Source organism: Podarcis pityusensis (genome assembly GCF_964106645.2).
Source record: "Podarcis pityusensis genome assembly, chromosome: 10".
Classification (NCBI taxonomy): Eukaryota; Metazoa; Chordata; class Lepidosauria; order Squamata; family Lacertidae; genus Podarcis; species Podarcis pityusensis.
Genome location: NC_138035.1, coordinates 55,822,739 through 55,837,133, shown reverse-complemented (window position 1 = coordinate 55,837,133; position 14,395 = coordinate 55,822,739). Strand labels below are relative to the sequence as shown.

The following is a 14,395-nucleotide window of genomic DNA, read 5'->3' as shown; positions in this document are numbered from 1 at the left end:
TGTTTTTACATGAGTAGAATGTGTCCTTTTATTTAAAATGCATCTCTGGGTTATTTGTGGGGCCTGCCTGACGTTTTTACATGAATAGAATGTGTGCTTTTATTTAAAATGCATCTGTGGGTTATTGTGGGGCCTGCCTGGTGTTTTTACATGAGTAGAATGTGTGCTTTTATTTAAAATGCATCTCTGGGTTATTTGTGGGGCATAGGAATTTGTTCATTATTATTTTTTTCAAAATACAGTCTGGTCCCCCACATGTTATGAGGGACAGTGGACCGGCCCCCTGCTGAAAAAGTTTGCTAACCCCTGCTTTATGGGGATACTAAGATGGCACTTACTTTGCTAAATTTTAGGTGCCAGATAAAAATCTTATTTTTCTGAGCCTTTAACAGATGTTTTTATTGCTATCAGGGTGCCGTTGGTTTTCAATAGCAGTTTGTTTGTTTTGTTTTGTTTGTTTGTGACATGTGTACTTTTATTTCATTTAGTACTGTTGTTTCGGGCTTTAGTGCTGCTTTAATTGCTTTTTGTTTTAACATACTGTTCATTCACTGCTATAGCGAGCAGCCGTGGAACGTTTTATGCTGAAAGGAAGGGATGTATGCCAGCAGGTCAGCACCCACACTTATTGAAAGCTGCTCTAGTGTAGATGTTCTGCAAGTGGTAAAGGAGAGAGGGAGCAGCCTTGAATCCACATGATCCCAACATCCCCCTGTTCCGCTGCTCCAACATAGCAACAAAAGGGCCAAGAACTACATCAGAGCTGGTGCAGTTAACCTCCTTCCCACTGACGTTTCATGGGGAGTTGGGGGGAGATGTTTGTGGGTGGAGAGAGAAAACGCTGTCTCCCCACCCTTCCAACCTGGGTTCACATGGTTTGCCTGTTTATGATTAACACCAGAATTCCTAGGTCATGGGCTGGGGCTACACTACAATTTACGATAGAATATGTCTTGTTGCATTGATATTAAGTACGTCCTTTTAAAAAAAGATGTTCATCTAATGGAGCTTCCCACAATCTGTATCCAACACAACTGTGAAGTCCTAAGCAAAGGGTTCTTAGAAGCAATGTGTAGAACTGACGTTCAAAGCTGCAGAGCACCGATGGCCAGAATTCTACCTTGCAGCCACTTCTCTGCAAACTCCCAATGTTGCTAAATAAAAAATGATGATCTGCTGAAAGCATGGCAGATATTTCTTGCATCATTAACAGCTTTCAAGGAAGCTATAAAATTAACTCATGTTAATTTTATTCAGTGGCTATTGGCTTTCACTTAGCTCAGCTGTTTGACAAGGGTAATATTGTATTTCAGAAACAGTCCTTGGCTCATAGAGTGCATAGGATGCTGCCTTATCCTGGCTTGGGACTATTTACCCATGTTGTTCTGTATTGCCTGAAGTGGTTCTTCAAAGTCTCAGCAAGACCAGCTTTTCTCAACACCTGTTACCTGAAGTTCTTTTAATGGAAGATGTCGAGGGCTGAACCCTGAACCATCTCCATGATGCAGCCCCCACCCCCCCGGTACCTATTTTAGAACTGTATATCAAAAGATCACAGCAAGAGATAATGGTAGTGCTGACCATCTGGGCTGTAAATCACAGTCTCAAAACTGGCTTTTATGAAAGATGCGGTCTCACAGTTCTTTCTTGGAGGATACCTGCAACAAATCCAAAAAGGTATCTAACTAATTAGTTTAAGTGAGGTCATGCATGATGACATTTGTCTTATAAAAAATAGCTACCTCTTTCCCATAACTTTGAATCCCATCACATTCCCCACGACAAACAGCATAAGGTACTTCTATTTACTGCCTGGTTAAAACACACCCACCCACCCACCCCACAATTACTAGTTCTCAAACTAGTTGATACAGAGTACCACTTCCATTTTTTCTACAGGTTCAAATCTAGTCAGGATTTCGTACTCTTTGAACTACAAAACAGAGCAAAGGTTCAGTAGAAAGAGAGTCCAAATTCTGCACAGAGAAAGATTGGATTCTGCTATACCTGGACAAATGAGGCTTGTAAATAAGCTGCTTGCTTCCACACAACCAAGTCATTAAAGCCTTAAAAAACACAACACTTATATTTCCCTTGGGGCTAAGAAGACTGAAGCATAGCTGGAGGAAAGGTAGCATGCATATGTGATAATCCAGGCTACATATTTCCCAATAGCTGATGGACAGGACAAACAGAGTTCTTCAAAGCACTTATTTATACTCTTAAGCCCCCCTGGACATCCTGTTTGGGACATCACCAGGATGCGCCCCCACCCCAACAAAGCTGAAATTCTAAGGAAGTTGAATTCTGCAACCAATACTAATTTCTAAACTTAACTTGTGCAAGTTCACCATTGCACAACAAGTTGCCCTGAAAACAAATGAGAAATTGCAAGGCATTTCTACTCAGAAACAAGTCCTGCTGAATGCAGTGGGGCCTACTTGCAAGTAGGTGAAGTTAGGAGTCCAGTCTTACTTCTGGGAAAGAGAAATCTAGTACTAAAACCTCCTCTTCTAAGGTAGGGGCTCACACAGCACTGTGATAGCAGCCTGTCCAGACTTCTCCCTGACAGACCTCTCAACTTGATTTATGTAGCACTAGGCAAACATTAAGAAATAAAACAACAGAAAACCCCCCGCTAGATTTGTAGTGCTTGTTGCAGAGATAGCACTGAGAAAGAGGTGCATTCAGCTCTTTACCTATGGTACAAGCCTGGCTTTCTCCTGGAGTGGACACACCAGCAAATTTTGGTTATTGGAGAGCCAAGAAATTAAGCTACTAAATATATAAGAATCAAATCCTGGGTAAAGCCATCAGTCGTACCTCTGCATCCCAAGATTCAGACAGGTTGCCCATGTTTCTTTTCAGAGAAGGGCTACATCTCAGTGGTTGAGCACCTGCTTACTTGCAGAGGGTTCAAAGTATAACCACTGCTATCTTCAGTTGGGGATGGGAATGTTCCCTGACAAACCATGGAGAGCAGCTGTCATTCATACTGAGCTACATGGAACAATGATCTGGCCGATGATCTCACATCTTCACCCCTAGTGAATAATACGGTTTTCTCCCACCCACAAATCTTGGCTTTGTATTTTTCTATGTTCTTAAAGTGGTGCATGTATATTTATTTACCTACTCATATGTTCCTCCATCACTATTTATTTTTAAAGAAAGAAAGAAAGAAAGAAAGAAAGAAAGAAAGAAAGAAAGAAAGAAAGAAAAGGCTGGAGCTGCGTGACATCATAGCAACTCATCAGTCAACTTTCCGCCAAAGAACAGGTCTTTTTCTTCCAAGCTTGTCTTGAATGTGGCAAAGCCATTCCCAAACAGATGTCACTGTTTTACAAAAGTTACACCTGTTTTCACTTAGTATGAATTGCTGCCAGCTATATCCATGACTGGGAGGTGGGTGGCGCTGTGGGTTAAACCACAGAGCCTAGGGCTTGCCGATCAGAAGGTCGGCGGTTCAAATCCCCGCGACGTGGTAAGCTCCCGTTGTTTGGTCCCTGTTCCTGCCAACCTAGCAGTTCGAAAGCATGTCAAAGTGCAAGTAGATAAATAGGTACCGCTCTGGCGGGAAGGTAAATGACGTTTCTGTGCACTGCCCTGGTTGGCCAAAAGCGGCTTAGTCATGCTGGCCACATGACCTGGAAGCTGTACGCTGGCTCCCTCGGCCAATAAAGCAAGATGAGCGCCGCAACCCCAGAGTTGTCCGCGACTGGACCTAACGGTCAGGAGTCCCTTTACCTATATTCATGATCGCTCAAATTCAGGTTGCTATCTCTCTCTCTCTAACACACATACATATAAATATATATCTATATTACATGCTTTGAAATGAAGAGGTAACAATATTATATTCCATCATCATTATAGATTTGAAACCATCAGAAATTTTGGAACTAGATTATCTGCAGTTGTAGTTGACAAAATCAGAATCTAGTAATATTCTGCAAAGTCACACAAACCACAGAATGGACGACTAGTTTCCCCTTCCTTAAACTGCAAGATAATTTTTATTTTATTTTAAATAGCACTAGTAAGGTGTGAAAGAGCGCCTACTGTATATATAGTTGAATGAGTTTCATGGGAATAAATGCAATAGCTGTGGCTCATTTGTTTCCTTTTTTTGTTTGTTTGTTTAGTGGGGGGAGAGATGCAAATTAAATGGAAATGCCTCATTTTCACAGTGGCTGAGAATAGCACAGCAGCACATGGAGACGCACAGCTGGTATTCAAGCTCTAAGCTACTACCCCAGCTGAATGGCTATCAGTATTAAGTGCCAACCAGACTAAGACAAAACATCACCCAGCAATTGTTCTTATTTTTTTTTGCCCCTGATTCGGCAGTTCCACTCTTTTAAATTCAGATACTAATTTAGTCTGAAGCAATATACAATGCAGATCATATTGTGCAAGAGTCTATGGTGTTGGGTTCATGCCAGTCATTTCCTGAACAGATTGCCAATAGAGGATTGTTCCCAATTTGCAACGAGGGGACCATCTGGGAAGAGAAGGAATATGCTAGGATATGTAATTGGGGCTTTCAGTTAAGTAAATAGGACACCTGAAGATCGTAAGGCCTGTGGAAAATGGGAAAATGAATGCCATGGAACGGGCAGAGGAGAACAACAAAACATGGAAACCAAATTGGATCAGCGGTTGGATCAAAATGTAAAGGACAAACAAACCTCAGCTGCGGATGCATCACTGTTTTTTGTCTCTCCTTTTCTCTTAATAGGCATGTGCTGAAGCGAATGTATTCCATGTTCCCATGGACAAACAATGGTGTCGGATTGCCAGGGCACACTGCTATAAACGTCAGCAGCACCGTAGCAAGCTTTCAGATATAGAGATTCCTGAGTGACACTCATTTATTCCACTGGGAATTGTGCAGGAGAATTCCCTGCTTAGACTGTGCCCAAAGACTGCTCTTTCCCTACTCTTTTAGTAATGCAAGTCTGTTTCATTCAGCATTTCAAACAGCCCGAGCAGTCTCAGATTGTAGTAACTGGTTGGCCACATCACCATCTAGACCAGAGTTTACCAAACTTGAGTCTCCAGCTGTTTTTGGACTACATCTCCCATCATCCCTGACCACTGGTCCTGCTAGCGAGGTGTGATGGGAGTTCTAGTCCCAACAGGAGCTGTAGACCCAATTTTGGCAAACCTTGATCTAGACCAGCGGTTCTCAACCTGTGGGTCCCCAGATGTTGTCCCATCATCCCTGAGCTCTGGCCTTGCTAGCTAGGGGTGATGGGAGTTGTAGTTCAACAACATCTGGGGACCCACAGGTTGAGAAAAGCTGGTCTAGACTATGGTTTCCAAACTAGACGATTGGTTTAGTTGGAAGGCTACTGTTTTTGATTCCCCACACATAAGCTAGCGGCTATCAAAACACTTTAGTGGCACCTTCACATCCTCTGCAGCTAACTTCTTAAGATTCACACATGTAGCTTTGGTTTCTCATCAACATGCAAAGAGGCACGTCGACTCTAAAACTCAACCTACAACCTGCTTCTGCGCTCAACCACATTCACACTTCAGAAGATCTTCTGATGGCCAGTCTAAATCTTACCTTGTGCCATTTCAGTCCATTTAAACATATCTTGTTCATGGAGGACAGCCTAGCCTTATTTTCCTTTAGTGCATTTTAAAGACGTTATCAAATCCTATCATTCTAGAAACACGGTAATGGGAACGAAGCACATTCCACTTAGCTGAAGGCCTCAGTAACAATAGTAGAGGAAACTGTCATGTTACCTGTCATGTTACCCTCTAATAAGGCAACCAAATAAGGTGTTTACCTTCATTGCAATTTCACTATGTTGATGACTCACCTTTTTATCAAGTGTTAGAAACTCAGATATATAAGCTAGGCGCCAAATGGCTCCTTAAACCAAGGTTACAGTCACCAAAATGGAACGTCTAGCTGCCATTTTGGGGAAAGACAGCTGTAAAGTATTCTTTTTCAAATGATGCACTGACTGCGATTGACTATCAGTGAAACATCTGCCTAGTTTAGATCTCAACCTTGAGCTAGGTTAAGAATTTTGAGAATTTAAAGAAGAAAAGTCACTTTGTCTAGGGACGGTCTGCATATATACTGGCCTTTTCCTACCTCTTTTTGTTAATGGTGACATGGACCACTCATAACATAAGACATTCTTCACAACTGTGAGAGGGCTGTGGGGTAGGTTAAAGTAAAGACAAGCTACAACAATTAACTATAACATTGTTCACTGCTCCTGCTCAGGCTGTGTAGAAAAAGCACTTTGGTTCCCCAACTTCATTCCGATTGTGCAGGTAAGATGTAAGTGACAGAATTCTACAGGATGTAGTATTAGTGTGTGAAAACTGCAGTTCCCCCTCCCGTTGCCCTCAAGAAACTACAGTTTCCAGAATTCTTTGGGGGGAAGAATGTGTCTTGGATATGTTTACAGTGCATGGTTTGGGTATGCCCTGCCAAGCAAATCTGTCTCAGCCCCAGTCCAACAACCTGCAATATGGGGATAATAATGCTGACCTACTTTAAACGGGTCACTGTAAGAATCACAATATTATATATGGGAAGTGTTCTAAACTGTTGTTGTATTTTTTTTATTTTATTTTTTAAAAAAGAACAAAATTTCTTGCAGGAGGAAAAATACTTTGGTTATACATTATACAGAGTCCTGATTCTCAACATCATGGGGCTCTGTCCGCTGGGAGTTCCAGTTTTCTGTTCTTGGCTGCACCTTGGGAATCACATTGCACTGTCATTTGATCTGTACCGGACGGCGATCAAGTCTAGATAAGCTAATAACTACAACCATCCTTATCTGGTACTTCCCCTCATAAGCAGTTTGGACACGGTGACCTTGACGGTTTCCTTTCTCTGTATAAACTGAAACCAGCATCTCTTGAACTTACCGTATTTTTCGCTCCATAGGACGCACTTTTTCCCCTCCAAAAATGAAGGGGAAATGTGTGTGCGTCCTATGGAGCGAATGCAGGCTTTCGCTGAAGCCTGGAGAGCGAGAGGCATCGGTGCGCACCGACCCCTCTCGCTCTCCAGGCTTCAGGAAGCTATCCGCAAGCCTTGCAAGCCCGGTGGGAGTTCCCGCGGGCTCACAAGGCTTGCAGGCAGCAGCCTGCAGCCCCGGCGAGCGTCCGCAAGCCTTGCGCGCCCGGCAGGAGGTCCCGCCGAGCGCGCGAGGCTTGGGGCAGCAGCCTGTCGCCCGAAGCACGGGGAGCCCTCCGGAGGGCTCCCCATGCTTCGGGCGAGTGTCTGCAAGCCTTGCGCGCCCGGCAGGAGGTCCCGCCCAGCGCGCAAGGCTTGGGGCGGCAGCCTGTCGCCCGAAGCACGGGGAGCCCTCCGGAGGGCTCCCCGTGCTTCGGGCGAGTGTCTGCAAGCCTTGCGCGCCCGGCAGGGGGTCCCGCCGAGCGCGCGAGGCTTCGGGCGGCAGCTTGTCGCCCGAAGCACGGGGAGCCCTCCGGAGGGCTCCCCGTGCTTCGGGCGAGTGTCTGCAAGCCTTGCGCGCCCGGCAGGAGGTCCCGCCCAGCGCGCAAGGCTTGGGGCTGCAGCTTGTCGCCCGAAGCACGGGGAGCCCTCCGGAGGGCTCCCCGTGCTTCGGGCGAGTGTCTGCAAGCCTTGCGCGCCCGGCAGGAGGTCCCGCCCAGCGCGCAAGGCTTGGGGCTGCAGCTTGTCGCCCGAAGCACGGGGAGCCCTCCGGAGGGCTCCCCGTGCTTCGGACGAGTGTCTGCAAGCCTTGCGCGCCCGGCAGGAGGTCCCGCCCAGCGCGCAAGGCTTGGGGCTGCAGCTTGTCGCCCAAAGCACGGGGAGCCCTCCGGAGGGCTCCTCTTGCTTCGGGCGAGTGTCTGCAAGCCTTGCGCGCCCGGCAGGAGGTCCCGCCCAGCGCGCAAGGCTTGGGGCTGCAGCTTGTCGCCCGAAGCACGGGGAGCCCTCCGGAGGGCTCCCCGTGCTTCGGGCGAGTGTCTGCAAGCCTTGCGCGCCCGGCAGGAGGTCCCGCCGAGCGCGCAAGGCTTGGGGCGGCAGTCTGTCGCCCGAAGCACGGGGAGCCCTCCGGAGGGCTCCCCGTGCTTCGGGCGAGTGTCTGCAAGCCTCGCGCGCCCGGTGGGAGGTCCCGCCGAGCGCGCGAGGCTTGGGGCGGTAGCCTGCAGCCCGAAGCATGCGAGGCTTGGGGCGGCAGCCGCGGGGGGGGGGGGATAATTTTTTTTATTCATTTCCCCCCCCCCAAAAAACGAGGTGCGTCCTATGGACCGGTGCGTCCTATAGAACGAAAAATACGGTACCCTTTCCCATAACAACTGTGGCTACTGGTAACCTGACACATCACTTGATCTGAACAATTCAATACTTCTTTTCTATATCCCACCGCTTTACTTCTGAGTACGCACACACACGATTATGCACTGCTATTCACCTTTTAAAAGCAACACAATCCTCTCTGAGGGCACCCTAATTTGAGGTAACATTTCAAGTACATTAAAAAATATATAGATAAAAACTTCTTGTCATGCTATCAGGTACAATATTTTCTGCCATTCCAGGCGGAAATATACTTAAAAAGTTTATTCCCAACTTTGACATGCATGCAACCCTACAGAAGGTTCTGGATTGCTGCATCTTTCCCCCACAGCCAAGCCAAAGGCAATACGAAAGCACGGATCCCCAAGTTTGTGATTATGCCACCCTCTGCAACTGCATAATGTCCATCTTCTGCTGGCTGAGCCAGCCAAGAATGCTATTTATTTGCAATATTCATATGCCCATTGCAGATTTGTCCTGGTCTGGTGCATGTAATGTTTTTCATTTTGTAGTTGTGTGATTTGTGCTCATACTGTACTGTGATGTCCATTGGCTATGAACAATAAAATCAGCTGGCTGACTATATAAGCATACTGCCCAATAGCAAAGGTTCTCTGGGCAGTTTACCAGTGAAAATTAAAAACAGAAAGATAGAAACATAAAGCAGAAAAATATAAAACAAGTAACAGGATAAAAGCAGAATCCAGAAAACCAAACCTTTCAACTTTTTTATGATCAGGAAACGTAAACATCATGGTGCTAAGGTTATTTTCCGGGGGGGGGGGGGGGACAGAAAACAGGCATACTTCTCTACCTCTTGCAGGTTTTAGGAAGTGGTGTGATGTTTGTTTGTTTGTGTGTGTGTTGTCTATCCTAAACAAAGCTTTAAAATATTTTGTAAATGTTATTCTAACTTCCTGTTAATACCATTAACAACAACAAAAAGGCAACTTCCATTCTGTAAACCATGAAAGGGCTTTAGAGTATCACAAGGGAGTGTGAAATTTAAGGAAGGGAGATGGTCCTGAGGCAGGTAGAAAATTCCCTTCCCTTCTCTCCTACATCAGACAAAAAATAGGTGAATGCCTCCAGGAAGGGAGCCTTCACAGACTGGCATTTGATTTGTGATGAAGGAAGCAGAGAAAGAGATGGCCAGAGTTCTCTATGTATGGTTTCTGAAGTCAAATCTCCTGTTCTATTCCTCTTCTAATGCCAATGTTGGGCAAATCCAACTCAAATTCAGATACTGCATGCACTGATGCATAAGAATCTCCATACTCACTTGTCGAATGGTGTAGGGTTGTGGAGCAGGAGTCACAAAGGTAGAAGAGGTTCAGAAGAGGGACCACCAAGCTCAAAAAGTGTGCAAAATACTGCTTCAGGGATAGGATGAACAACCATAAGCACACAAGCACCATCAGGCCAAAGGACCATCTAGTCTAGCATCCTGTTATCACAGTGGCCAACTAGATACCATGGGTGGTATGCAACTAAATTTTACTAGACCCACTAGAAAAGTTAGGCCCATTAATGTCAATGGGTCTGGTCTGAGTAAAACTAAGTTTATTTATTTTGTACGATTTATATACTGCTCGACGGTCATAAAACCTCAGAGTGGTCTACGAAAATGAACAATGAAACTATCACTAACCATGAAAAATGAACAATGAAACTATCACATGCCAATATTCCGTATTCCTCAATACTTGAATGCTACCCACATGTCTTTATAGAGAAAATTAAATAATAATGTGCCTCTCCAAAGCTCATTTCAAGGGGGGGGGGACAGTCTTAAGTGCTAGGGGCAGAATCAAATAGCAAAGGGGGAAAAGGCTTGGGTCTTATGTGCATTAAAACAAGCCAGGAACACAGAGTTTCAGGCATGCACGGGGCACCTCACTATGCATCCGAATTGCACATGTCTAGAATCAATGAGGTGGAATCAATGAGGTGGTGTTTTGTGGTGTGCTACCTTTAAACCTGTTCCCAGAAATGGGTGTTCTAGAGGCAAGTCTGAATGCAAGGTGAAGAATCACCTTGGCTACTGCAGACCTCTCACACTTTCAGCATGCTTAGTGCACATCTGAAGCCGCCCTAAGACAAAGGAGAGATAATGGCCTTCTGCAAAGAGGAACATGGGAAGGAAAAAAACACACCTCGTAACACTTCCTCTGATTGGCTGCAGCACTGCTAGCCGTCAAGCTTGCAAAAGCAGTTAACCTGTCTTGGACTTGGGGTGGGGCTGCACAAAGCCCTGGCTAAGGTTATTCTCTGAAATTCTCAACTTTACAACCATTTGGAGTTTGCAGTTAACGAAAAGGAAGTAAAATAAATTTCATAAAATAAGCAGGGTTCCCCCCCCCCCAATTCCACACACCCTTTTAAAAACCAGAAATTGCATTAATCAGGATGTCATGGAAACAAAAGCTTGCCCAGCTGTTATCAGAAGGGAAGCCAGTTAGTTACCACACTGGCAACTCTATGAAAGAGTACTGTTCGGCAGACAATAAGGAAGTCCTTTATTTTCAGGACTATTTATATAGATGGCTTTTTGCCGTTAGCTATTACCCTGTACACCCTTGGGTAAAAGTGTTGAAGCAATAGCAGCCATTCCTTTTTCTTTTTGATCATGTAGACGCTTTGCAAGTTGCATTCCCCAGGTAATTCACAAGTGCCAGGCTAAAAAGTGTTCAACATTCTACTTTTAGTACCAGTTACTGGGAAATGTATATGCAAAAAAAACCCCAACCCAAAGTTAAGAGACGAGGCCAGTAATGCAACATTTCTTGGGAAAGGGAAGAAAACTAAAACAATGCACAGATGGTGATGTGTTTTATTCTCCCTTGACCTTGAACAGGCATTGTGTTATGATGAGTGGGAAGCGGAATCAAAAGAACCAATTAACCCTTGGAAACATCCAAGTCCTTTAAGGGCTGAAGTTGTTGTCCCACACTATTACCAATCTAAAAGAACTGGGACCTCTGTAATCAGGAACCTAGATTAACCACTGTGGCGAATAAATTCCTTCCCACCGTGAACAAAAATCAGATCACAAATTATTTTGGTGCATGTTATACCATACCCTTGTAAGTCAGCACAACATCTTATTTTTATTTCCCTTTTTGTTTATAAGCCTACTGGGCAATACTGATTCCCAGTGGTGTCACTGTCATCGCAAATATTATCAGGACTAAGGTCCAATACACAATTCTCTCTCACTTTGGTAGCTTCCCAATGGTTTTTTTTAAATGGAAAACAAACCTGCCATATATCTCTGCTGCCTCCTTTGCACCAGACCCAGCTTGTAAGTTTCAATATGCAACCAGCCACTGACATTATATAGGATTATTATTATTATTATTATTATTATTATTATTATTATTGCTTTCACTATATCCCCAATGCTGCAGTCCATCACACCAGCAAACCAAACTTTAGAAGCTTTTAAACAAAATTGCATTTTATTATATAGCAGCAAGCTGGCACTCCATTGTTAAATAGGTTCTAGCTGCCCAGCACATAATCCTGCAGCAATCCTTCAAACACTCTCATTATCACATGGGTAACTCTTTAATTACTGCAACTCCGATAGCAAGATATTTGTGTGTGTGTGTGTGTGTGTACATGCACACGCTGCTCTCTCAGTCTTGCTCACACACAAAGAACATATTCAAGCAAAACCACATTTTCTTTTGGATCTTTTAAGCGGCCTGGATTCGGAATCACTGACAGCTCTTGGCTGTCTGGCCGCCAGAGTCAAAGACACGCAGAAGGAGAGATGATCGAAACCTCCCCCCCAGCATCTTTACCAAGCAAGCTGGAACCACGTATTTTATTAATTACTATTACTATTTTATTCTGAACCCTTCGTCACGGCAGAATGAAGTTACCGGGCGTGGAACAAATCCGGCCAGCCAGACCTGCCCACCAACACAAAATGCAAGTGAGAGAACACGTTTACTTACATGACGACTCTGTGCCAAACATGGCTGGCTCCAGATGCTCAAATCTCAAAAGAGGGGTTAAAAGGGAAAAGAAAGAGAGCTGCGGGGAATGTGTCAGAGAAGGGATGAGGCTTCTACACAGCAAGGGTCATGAAGCCAGACAGCGCAGTCCCCACAGCTAGCCAGCCTCCAGATTTTCCTCTCTTCCTCCCCAAGCTCCACTCTGCAGATTGCCTCTCTCTGCAGCTCTTAAAGCAAAACAGGTCCTTCTTCGCAGAAGCAATTTTTTTTTGTAATTAAAAAAAAAAAAAGCAAAGGAACAGGAGTACTTATTTTTTTAAAATCCAGCAAAGAGAAGGCCAGTGTCTCTTCTGTTGATGCAGTGAGGCAGAAATAGGTAGCAGACACCAGATACTGCAATTCACAGCCCCTGCTCTCAGTAAGACAATAGCATAGCTTATGCATACACTGGATGACGTCAGAACACTGCAAAGACTGACTGCTGTTAACCACAGGCTCAGAGGGAGCCTGAATAGAGCACCGCAATTCAAATGGGAATTCTTTTGTCACAAAAAACGCAGAAGACAAAGAACCACACATATTTCCCCTCCCTGCTGATTAAAACAGAAGGAACCTTCTGCACGCTAGAGGATGGGGAGCAAGCAACATTGTCCTTGGGGTGAATGGTAAATACATTTCCTCGGCTGCAGCAAGTCCTTCCTTACCATGCATTAGCCACATTATTATTAATAATAATAAACCTACTCCCAATATGCTATCATATGTTCAATGTATGCCCTAGAGCAGATGGCTGTTTAACAAGCAAATAGCAACCCAGCATCTATGATTCACTCCAAAACCCTTTCTGATAAATTGACAAGAGGGAGAGAGAATATTCCTAAGTGTGTTTGTGCGCCACTGACCAAGCACTGTGAATTGACTGTGAATATGACCCCAAGCCAAGCCAATTTTGTCTGTTGGCCCTGCAAAATATTCGATCAAGGTGTGGCAAAACATGCGCTTGTGGTTTTGCTCATAATGAAAATAAAAAACAACCCACACTTGGATCTCAAGGGGGCTTGTATGTAACAATAAACAAACAAAATATGCATATTAAACTGGATCTGGATATATTAGCATGCTGGCACACTGAGTCAATGAAAACTTTTCAGTGTCTTCATTTAGTGCATGGGTAGGCAAACTAAGGCCCGGGGGCCGGATCCGGCCCAATTGCCTTCTAAATCCGGCCTGCGGACAGTCCAGGAATCTGCATGTTTTTACATGAGTAGAATGTGTCCTTTTATTTAAAATGCATCTCTGGCTTATTTGTGGGGCATATTTGTGGGTTCATTTTTTCCCCCAAAGTCTAGTCCGGGCTACCACATAGTCTGAGGGACAGTGGACTGGCCCCCTGCTGAAAAAGTTTGCTGACCCTTGTTCTAGTGCAAATGGAATGGATGTCTAACTCTTGAACCACACAGGATATTCAGTGCCATCATCTTGAAGCAGAGCACTGACATTTTGAACATTATAATGATGAATATTTTTGCATCCTTCGACTACGCGTAGGAAGAAAAAGATGGTTTGACAGATGCAAAACAAGAGGCTTGCGAGTTGGGGTGGAAAATACAAGGATTTTAGTTCCAGTTAGAACAGTCGTAGGCCAAATAGCTGATAAGGGCCACATAAGAAAATGCTAACAAAAGGGGGCATGTTTGACCAGAAATAATATAACATATTGGAAGGTTCTCATAATAGACAAAGGTGCAAAGGATATTGTCTGATCCTCCCCCCCCCCCCCCCGCTTGTTGGGCACAGCTAACTTTACCAAGCTTTTTTAAAAATAAAAAAATTGAGACAGTAGTATTTCCACATTCCCCCTTACTATGGAGATGCCTTAGTCTTTGCTACAAAAAATCATTTTAAAATATAGTGCCATCAATAGTGATTAGGCACATGTACCTGATGCGGAAATATAGTACATGTGTAGTAGTTTTTCTAGCTTACTGTTTCTACTTTCCACAAAACAGCATTTTGTAAGGCAAACTGAGCAATGGGAAACGCTATGGTAATTAAGACAAGCACTGTCTTTCATCCCTCTTCATTTTTAACTTTTAAGTACTTTTAAGTACTCCTGCCT

At 44.5% G+C, this 14,395-nt stretch overlaps 1 protein-coding gene across 4 annotated transcripts in view; it reads right to left on the bottom strand.

Annotated features, from left to right (window-relative positions):
• ST7 (suppression of tumorigenicity 7) overlaps positions 1–14,395 on the bottom strand; it is a 94,651-nt gene that overhangs the window by 61,972 nt on the left and 18,284 nt on the right. The window contains exon 1 of one of the 4 annotated variants that reach the window (XM_081023701.1): positions 12,277–12,721. The exons of the other annotated variants lie outside the window; for them this stretch is intronic. Within the exon in view, the coding sequence (XP_080879827.1) occupies positions 12,277–12,298 (22 nt within the window). The 5' untranslated portion in view covers positions 12,299–12,721. Of the gene's footprint in view, positions 1–12,276; positions 12,722–14,395 lie in introns of those variants that run through there. 4 annotated transcript variants of the gene reach the window in all.